Genomic DNA, 9,246 nt, shown 5'->3' on the forward strand with positions numbered 1-9,246 from the left:
CATTCAGTAAAATTTTTGTTTATTAAAAATATATTATTTGTGGTGAAGTTTATACTTTTTCATGATCAGCATTCCCGAAAATAATTTTTATCATTATTCTATATTTTACTGTACCAAAGTGACGTTATATCAAATGCGATAGTAGTAATTCAGAAAAAAACAATACAAAAAATAAGTTAAATAGTGATTTTTATTTTTCACTAGCCAACAGCAGCAACAATAGTAAAGAACAGCCAACAACAACAATAATAAACAACATATCAGTGGACGACATTAACAAAGTGGTATCAGGGTGATTTCAAAATTGCAAATTATTGCTTGTGGATAAAGATTGACCCTAAGGACGGCCGCTTTGTTTATTAAAGCTTGAAAAATAAACTCTTTTTTCCCGATATCTTTACCCGTACATAGCAACAGACTGCTGGCACCAGCTTACTCGCCACAATGGCATGGATGATAAAAAGCTATTGATATCATTGAAATACAAACATGAATGTACCATCCGTATCCCAAGTTTTTATGGTTGCCATCAGTCTATATAGGCAATGTGCTCATCTACCCGGCAATTTTCAACGTGATCTTTTCGATTGATCCCAGCTGGAACTTCTAACTCTGTCCACACTGCACCCCCGCAGCCCACATCTTATCCTATACCAAAATAAAGTAATTGTTAATAACTAGGAACACATGCTACACATTCAGCGCATACTTTTGAACACCTTCAATATTTCTGTTTGCCGGCACGTTTTAATTTGTAGGTCTATTACCGATTTCCCTCCTGATGTATAAATCCGCTCCCACTTTTTGTAAATAAATTTGTTGCCTGTTGAAATTTATCAAGACTTGATGTAAACTTTGATGGAATTATAAATAAACCCTAATTTTGAATAACCATTCACCAAAATGAATAAAGAGCACTAACCATGTTTTTGATATTGCAGTACTACAATAGTTAACATGGGTGTAAGGGTTTCATTTATACCAATCAGATTACTGGTGATAAAAATTTCAGTTTGAACTAGAGAGAGATGATAGAGGGTCAAGTGCAGATCTAATGTTATTAAAGTAATGATGAATGGAAAGCGGTCACACAGTTATTTTTCTATTCATAACATTTTAGCAAGGATTTCAGTTATAATTTCTAGTGTCTTTAGGGTAGAATGTTTCTTCATTATTTTATAAATTGTTTTATCATAATTGATATTTTGCCAATATGTAATTTACATTAAATTATCAAATACGATAAAGTCTATGCAAATTACAATTAAAAATCATTAGGAAGTGCAATATCTTTTTAGCAACGCCAGTCAGTTTGCAATTTTTGTAAAGATGAGACAATTGTGTATTCCTTGAGCATTTTGTGTTAGCATCAAAAATAGTATCTGTTTAAAAATACATCAATTACAAAGGAAGCTTTTGTTGCTTGCTTGCAGTATTGCAATCATGTGAAATTTAGACAAGAACAATTAAGTGAAATAATTTAATTTTCATTCATTGGCAATGAATTGTTTGATTGTGAATGGACTGCTTTGAGTAGTTCTACTTTTTGGACCTCTACAAAAGAGAAGAGCAAAAAATTGAACGTTTCTTGTTAATAAACAATGCTTAATGTAGATAAATTTTAGATATTGAAATGAAATTTCAAAAATTATTTATAAAAATGAAATATTGAATTTTACCTTGTTGTAAGACAACTTTTCATGCAGCTTTCAATGGTTGTTTTACTTAAATAGATTGTATCTGATTTTTCATGGCAGCTTTCACTGCAAAATTGTTGAAGCAGTGCATCTGCAATTGGTGCAGCCTGAAATTAGCAAAAATTATATTAATATGTTATTGTAATAAATTTCATTTTTACGGAAAAGGAAATTGATCAATCAATTGAATAAAGTAAATTTAATAATTCAATAAGCAAATTAAGCAAAACATACTTCATGAAAAAAGCATTCTTTTCTGCATATTGCCTTTTTTATCGGTTCCACTTGTTCACATTTATCAGTGCAATATTTCACTACGACAAGTACGTTTTGTATCTAAATTTTAGTAATATTCATATAACTACATAAAAATTAAGTGATAAAATTAATAACTTATTGAAATAATTATTATTTCAATAAATAATTAAATATATTACACTTAAAACATTTCATGATATTGCCAGAAACAAAAGCAGTTTACCGGATCTATGTTGCTTTTTACTGCTGTGTGGAAAATGCAAAATGAAAAGATGAAGACAAGTGCAGAGTAATTCATGACTGGTGAATGATGCTTTTTTCGTAAATTCTACCGTTTTTAAAAATGAATTTAAAATTTAAACAGCTGATTGCTTGAAATAAAATTAGTGTTTAATGTTCAATGTTGAATTGAAATTAATGAAAAAAAATCATTCATTAAAAACTTCAACACACTGTCATTAACAAATTGCAATGGTTTCTATTTTTGAACAATAATGAGTAGTACATTTTAATTAGCAATTTATTTCTTATCTAAAATTTGCATCTTCAAAGTACAAAGAATTGTTGTACACTGTATTTATCCATATTATATGTGGTAAAAAGGAAATTAAAAATCTCTGAATTTAGACAATAGTTGTAAAAATATTGCCACAAAAATCATGAATGAATTTGTTTCTAAAATTGTTTTTATTATACATTTATATATTATTATATATTTGAAATTTGCATTTTAGCAATTATTAAAATGCATTTATTTAAATTTTCCTTATATTTACTTTTTTCTTGAATGTTTTAAGAAAAACAGTATAATTAATAGATTATGAAATATAACACAGCATTTATCAATGTGGAAAAGTAAAATTCAGTGACTAACTGTTGCGTATTTTCAATGATTAAGCAGCAATCTTTTCATTTAAAAAATTTCACAGAAAAGTTTTTAAAAACTAATATAAAATGTCGAATGCATTATTGCAAATTTGATAGAATATTTTTTGTAAAATTTGGCAATGTATTTAACGCTTTGATTATAATTCAACGTAGGTGCTAATCAGTTTTTCATTATTAGAGACAATTAAAATTGTACTTATTTACTTTCTAGTAAACTGACGTAATTGCCGCATTTTGAGATAAACGACGAAATGTAGTTTAATAAATAGCACCTTAATTATACTTGCATTTCACCATAAACAGCCATTAGTAATATTTTTATTTTCACTTTAGCAGTACTGAAAAATGAACAATAATTAAATGATGCCATTTATTTAAACGTAAATAAAATCCATTTTCCCACTGATGTTATACTCCCTCAGTAGGAAAATTATTATTTTTAATACATAGCTTCCCATAAAATATAAAAGAAGATGATTTTGAAAAATATGTGGAACTAACTTTCAATGAAGAAATAAGAGTATACAAATCGACTGAACTTATATAAATGATCGGCAGAATTATGAGAAGGAAAATGATGCTGTCACGATTTATTACAACAACAAGAACAACACACATTTAACGTACACAAATATTTTATTTCAGACCACAGAACACAAAAATAGTCAAATGAACACTGAACAACAGCTACAATATTTTCCCAATTGCAATAATTATGAATAGAAAATGTTTTATAGGATGCGATATCTCCTTCTCTTCAAAGAAATAATCATCCAAATAATTTGCTTTTCTGTGAACATGGCCTGGTAATCTGACTTTTCATTTGCTAGTTTTTTCCATCTTCTTTTCCTCGTTATCCATTTCAGCAATGTCTTTCTTTTCATTGTAGTCTCTGCGTCTGAATCTTGATCTTCTGTAGAACCGCTGAATCACTGCTCATCGACACTTTCTGCCTCTTTCTATTTCGAATGTATTTTTATTTTCCATTTTTTCAAGTTTGCATTAAATAATTTCGGCTTTATCGTACATCAGTACAACAGTATGCTGATTTTATGTGCACCACTGGATGGTTTGGCCGGTTAAAAGCAAGGCATAGCATTTGCAGTGGACGACTATGTAGTGAAGCAAGGTCTTCAAAGACTAAAAACGTTGACGACTGGTTCAATTCAGTATGGCCTGAATTAATAGCAACAGTATAAAGCGCAGGGAAAGCTTTTCTCAATTTGATGAAATTTCTGAACTTGATATCAACTATGTAAATACAGACGCCGCTGTTGTTACGTCTGATGTACCAAAAATAAATAACGTGGTAAGTGACATCCATTGCATAAAACAAGAGGACAGTGACGACTCTGACACGGATACAACAACAGCTGAAAGTATCCCGTTGAAAATGTGCCCGGAATGAAATGAATGCGTTGACCATCTGGAGCGATTTATCGAAGCTACGGAAAGTGCTGACGAAGAAATTTTTAAGGCCATCACTGTCGTCAGACAATTCGTCGAAGATCACAGACCAAAATTAAAATTAATAATGTTGAAAGATTTTTTCAGCATAAATTAAGTTCTTGAATAAATGGGTGTGAATCAACCACTGCCATGCGCATAACAAATCTGGAAAAATTGATGTGCACTCACGTAGATGAGAATTCTGGCCATCGACATGACAATCCTTGAAACCATTGAAATATGCATGTCACCAACGAGATGCGACAAAAAAGCAACTTTGTCCACTTTGTATAAGCCACGCAGTGTATTTGAATCAAGCAGATGAGATGACAGACAGATCAGCTCATCTGATTCGAGCATTGTAAAATATTTGAATTCACTCTACAATAGAAAGTGATTCACACATCTATTTTTATCCACAAGCATACTGTATCTTTATAATCATCCATACAGCTAAATTTCATCATGTGGTTTCGTTGGATGCACAGCGAATGATGTCCACTCGATTGGATGGTTGTTGCTGTTGTTTGTCCATTCCGTATTTTTTTCCAATAACCTCACCAACGTTGACATTCAACCAAACAACGGTAGTCGGTGCCATGAGAAAATCAGTTTCACTTTTCTATCCAATCTTTGAATGAAGACTTAAGTGAATTCTTCAACGGTTGTCAATATTTCATCGATTATCACATTTCAAAAAGTGTTGAATCAAATTTGATCAATCAAACATGAATGATCATTTTCCAATGTATCGAAAACACAATATCAGCCGATTCAATCTAATCAAGCTATCACAAAATACAGTCTTGGCTGTAGCAAACTTTATCTGCTGAACGACGATCCAACAAACATACGAAACAATGTCTCAAAACAACCAACGCGTGCACACGTTCAACAGCGACTGAACGCACTGAACGCGCACGCCAAGCACAATCTGCGCTTGGTCGCTATTCAGGTTCGGTTTTATACTACGCCTACGCGCTACTCTGCTTCTTCCTGTTTTCATCAGCATTTCGCCGGCGTAGTCTCTTTTCGCTCACGTGAACCTTGATTAGCGACATTCCACTTTCTATTTTCCAACACATGCTACATTTTCCCAATGTTTCTGATGTAAGAACGCCAATGCTGCAATCACCACCTTTTCATCAGTTTTGCACTAACCGCATTACTTTTTTGTATTTTATGTAAATATATGGACTTATTGTAAAATTTATTACTATTTTTAATTTCATTTCCCACATCCAGCTGATGCTCTATTCAAATTTCAATGAAGGCCAATATGCATGAAGACTAAGTGGTTTATTTCTAATTATCTTTTCTTAACTGACTTTCGAGCTGGATGAATACTTTATTTTTTACTATGCAAATAATCTTCAGTATAGCGTATATGTGTGTAACTGGTGACAAATAAAGCGGAAATTAACGGAAAAAAAACACGAAAATAGCTCACAACACTAATAATTATTATTACGATTAAATGATTACAGATCACAGCTGAAGCGCCACCTATCAACAAAGGAGAAACTCAGCTGAATTCTGATTGGCTAGAACGATATCGAACAGAGAAGGCGGAAGTGATGAAGTCTCGGTGTGTGCGCAAGATTTAGTGTGCGTATTGTTTTGATCGGTGTCGGTGTGCTGTTGTTCGTTGAGCAACAAACGTTTCCTCTCTCCATTATGAGTCGTTCTGATGACGGTAACAAGAAAGAAGACAGTTAAATTTGATGACATCCGTGGGATCCAACAGGGAACCACTCGGTGGTTACCACCCCTGTCCATGTTGACAGAGAAGGATAGCGCCCCTTGTTAGATGGTTCGCCCGTATGCGAGCGTGGTTTTACATTAGCCCGCACGACGTTTGTTAAAAATGAATTACAGCGTTCACAGCGTCCTTAAATACCGTCTGTTAAGCCAACTACGCGTTCAGATTAACCACTAACAAAGACGCATGGAACTTTCACGTGCGACACAAAGAATTGAAAAAATCGACGAGTCATACGGTGGTCGACTTGTATCATTGTTAAAACAAACATTTCCTACAGTTGACGAAGTAGTCCAAATGCAGATGGCCAAAGACCAACTCATATGTGGCGTATTCGATAACAGAATATGAGAGTTGCTTAGTTCGAGTGGAAGAAAAGCCGTTAGCCGAGATGACAAAATCAACCCGGTAGGAGGAAATGGTGCTGGACAGAACGAAATTAGCGATAAGTGAAGCAGCATTTGCACTGGCTGAAGACTTATTAGCGATGGCCTAGCCAAAAGTAGGTCAACAGAAGCCGCTGCTTAAGAACGCGCAGCTTCTGCTCTAGCGGTGGAGGTAGCCGAAGTAAAAGAAGCATTACCTCAACGCTATCCCAAGCCGAAGCGGAACGAAACGAAGCATTGGCATTTCTAACCAGGTGCCCGCCTGACAGTAGCAAGATCCTACAAAGTCTGTTCTCACAGAAATGTCACAGAAAATGATGGTAAAAATTCCGCCTGCTACTTCGTAAACAGCAACAATCACGGAAAGACATGATATCCATTTGTGGTGCCACAAATATTGCGACAAGAAATTCTTCATGGTCTACACAGCAGCCTTGAAAGTATAGACGATTTGGGAAAAAAGAAAACTCTGTGAAAAGTACTTCAGAGATTTTGCCACACTGAATTATGCGAAGGTGTAGCTGATTGGTGTAGGAAATGCCAAGAATGTAGTCGTTGAAAGAGCTGAAGCAGGCGTCACAGAGGACAACTACAACCGCAGATATACCCGTATCCTATAAGTCGAATGGAAATCGACATCGTAGAGCCATTCTAACAGACAGAACAGGGAAAAAGGCGCATCTTGACGATCGAAGACTAATTTTCAAAATGGCCAGAAGCATACTCCACACCGGACACGAAAGCGGATATCAACGGAAAGACACACAAAGATAATTTTTGACCAGTGTTGGTGTGCCGTTGTTTGTTCAGCAACAAACGTTCCTCTCTTCATTAGGAGTCGTTCTGATGATGGTAACATGAAAGAGCAGAAGACCGCTACATATATAACAAATTTTATTCTGTATATTTTTATATATTATCATAGAAGTCTGCTAGGTTTTTAAAATGTATTTTGTTTGTTAAGTGTTTCCAAAATTGTATTTTACAAAATTGTGAACATTTTTTGATGAATTAAATCATTTGCATTTATTCTTTAGTGCATTTGTAATTAAATGTAATATAGTCGTTTTCAAATTTACCAGTGTTGGCGTATCTGATATCCAGCGAGTTTATATTGCATGATTTATGTATTTTATATGCACATTTATCTTTATTCTTTTTATATAAAAAATTATGCATGTTGTTTTACTTCACTGAACAGACCACATACCTACATTATATCTTGTAGCGATAAATTAATGGAATACAAGAAATTAATAATTGTTAATGAACTGCCATCTGTTTCAATTTATGTATCGAAAAGTTGTAAAAACGATCATTCATCAAAAACAAAAAAACTTCACTTAATTTTTACACATTTCGCGTCTTGCAGTTTAAATTACGTTCGTTTATGACAGTGTTTTTCAACCTGGGAAGCTCACCCTTTAAGGGGGCATATGAAGGTTTCAGGGAACATGCGAAGTAAGAATTTTTACGTCTGTAGAGGTGTTCAAAATTCGAAACTTCATTTCTGTTTCAAAGTAAAGTACTTTCTTAGCCAATGCACTTAATTTATGCGGTTCTTGAAATGCTTAACCAATAGATATCATCATGTTATTTATAAAGCATTGACAAGTTGCTTACCTGCATATCATAGTAATCATCTTTATTTTGATCCTGGTAACTTTTTGTTCCCCAGTGAACTGTTTCTCACAGTTTGCTCTACTTCAGGCTATTTTCTTACTAGTCATCTTAGTTTTAACTGAACAGCTTCAGCTGTGCACAATTTATCATTTACCTTTGCACTAAAACAGTATTGAACTGTAGCATGGCATGATGCAACAATGAAACTTGGTAGAAAGGAAGCGATGGACAGCACAAAGCAGAATAGCAGTTAAAGTTGCTTCAAATTCACTGTGCAGACTGTTCTCTGAAAATCTTTCTTGCTAGCAATCAAAGAATTTTATTTTCAACTTCAGAAAGTTTTGACTTCTTTTATTAGTGTTATTGTTTTCCTTCGTATATTTTATTTAAATAAAAAATTAAAAATTAGTAATATTATTTACAAATCAAAAAACAAATTTATTTATATATTTGGTGTAAATTTTAAACTTTCTATTTCAACATCTGAACAAAACCGACTAGTGCATTGGTGAACACTTAAATTGCCATCTATTTTCATTTCCATTTCCAACTTTTCAATGTATATTTCAATGATAATGAAATATTTAAACATTCCACATCAAAAGCAGTGCCTATGATGTAGCTGATCTGTTTGATGTTGCATTTCAAATTACATTTTAAGTTTGTTAAGTGAGCATGGAATTTCAAAAGAATTTCCATGCATTTATTCATTATTTTATAGTTTAATTAACTAAAGGGATTTTTTTTGGACAAAATCTTAGGCACTTAATCAAGTTCGACTGTATTTTATGTGAAATGCATAAACGTCAAACAGGATTTTTCATATAAACAGCAAAACTCATCGATATGTATAAAAATACATATATGGCTGTTTCGTAACGAAAGAAACTTTGTAAATATTAAAGTAAAATTCTTGTATTGTAAACAAAAAAGATTTAAATAGAACACTCCCCAGTAAAATCAAGAAAATTAAATCAGTTGCTAACAAATTTAGTAGTTTTTCACTCCTTGGTTAAGCTGGAAAAGCTGCCACTGGGAAACAATTTGCCCATTGCCCCATTTTTCCCTTTGTAATTAAAATCGCCTTTCCCACATTTTTTTTGTTGACCAACAAACCAAAAAAGTTTGTTGGAGGGGATAGCGCCACCTCTCGCTTTATATTAATTAAAATTGCAACTAAACC

At 33.2% G+C, this 9,246-nt stretch overlaps 3 protein-coding genes across 3 annotated transcripts; 1 reads left to right on the forward strand and 2 right to left on the reverse strand.

The window, feature by feature from the left end:
- Positions 1-1,487: 1,487 nt before the first annotated feature.
- Positions 1,488-3,150, reverse strand: Tsp_02238 (conserved hypothetical protein). Its single transcript, XM_003377993.1, has 4 exons — positions 3,127-3,150; positions 1,932-2,033; positions 1,680-1,804; positions 1,488-1,554 (listed from the first exon to the last, which is right to left on the reverse strand). The coding sequence occupies exons 1-4, from the start codon at positions 3,148-3,150 to the stop codon at positions 1,488-1,490; spliced, it is 318 nt and encodes a 105-aa protein (XP_003378041.1).
- A 711-nt stretch (positions 3,151-3,861) lies between these two features.
- Tsp_02237 (hypothetical protein) lies at positions 3,862-4,652 on the reverse strand. The gene is made up of 2 exons (XM_003377994.1): positions 4,482-4,652; positions 3,862-4,269 (listed from the first exon to the last, which is right to left on the reverse strand). Exons 1-2 carry the CDS (start codon positions 4,650-4,652, stop codon positions 3,862-3,864), a joined length of 579 nt encoding a protein of 192 aa, XP_003378042.1.
- A 134-nt stretch (positions 4,653-4,786) lies between these two features.
- Tsp_02236 (conserved hypothetical protein) lies at positions 4,787-5,899 on the forward strand. The gene is made up of 3 exons (XM_003377995.1): positions 4,787-4,903; positions 5,109-5,252; positions 5,780-5,899. Exons 1-3 carry the CDS (start codon positions 4,787-4,789, stop codon positions 5,897-5,899), a joined length of 381 nt encoding a protein of 126 aa, XP_003378043.1.
- Positions 5,900-9,246: the final 3,347 nt, after the last annotated feature.

The sequence above is a fragment of the Trichinella spiralis genome (assembly GCF_000181795.1).
Source record: "Trichinella spiralis strain ISS 195 chromosome Unknown Scfld4, whole genome shotgun sequence".
Taxonomy (NCBI): Eukaryota; Metazoa; Nematoda; class Enoplea; order Trichinellida; family Trichinellidae; genus Trichinella; species Trichinella spiralis.

What these genes read in the sequence shown, in the direction of transcription:
- Tsp_02238 (XM_003377993.1), bottom strand. Translation starts at nt 3,150, where the DNA reads ATGGCTGTTTATGGTGAAATGCAA. An exon ending in CTGTTTATGGTGAAATGCAA is followed by an intron (nt 2,034 to 3,126) that starts GTATAATTAAGG and finishes ACTAAAATTTAG; the next exon opens with ATACAAAACGTACTTGTCGT. An exon ending in AAAAGTTGTCTTACAACAAG is followed by an intron (nt 1,555 to 1,679) that starts GTAAAATTCAAT and finishes TCTCTTTTGTAG; the next exon opens with AGGTCCAAAAAGTAGAACTA.
- Tsp_02237 (XM_003377994.1), bottom strand. Translation starts at nt 4,652, where the DNA reads ATGCTCGAATCAGATGAGCTGATCTGTCTGTCATCTCATCTGCTTGAT. An exon ending in TGGCCAGAATTCTCATCTAC is followed by an intron (nt 4,270 to 4,481) that starts GTGAGTGCACAT and finishes AAATCGCTCCAG; the next exon opens with ATGGTCAACGCATTCATTTC.
- Tsp_02236 (XM_003377995.1), top strand. Translation starts at nt 4,787, where the DNA reads ATGTCCACTCGATTGGATGGTTGTTGCTGTTGTTTGTCCATTCCGTAT. An exon ending in TCGGTGCCATGAGAAAATCA is followed by an intron (nt 4,904 to 5,108) that starts GTTTCACTTTTC and finishes TCTTGGCTGTAG; the next exon opens with CAAACTTTATCTGCTGAACG. An exon ending in TTGGTCGCTATTCAGGTTCG is followed by an intron (nt 5,253 to 5,779) that starts GTTTTATACTAC and finishes AAATGATTACAG; the next exon opens with ATCACAGCTGAAGCGCCACC.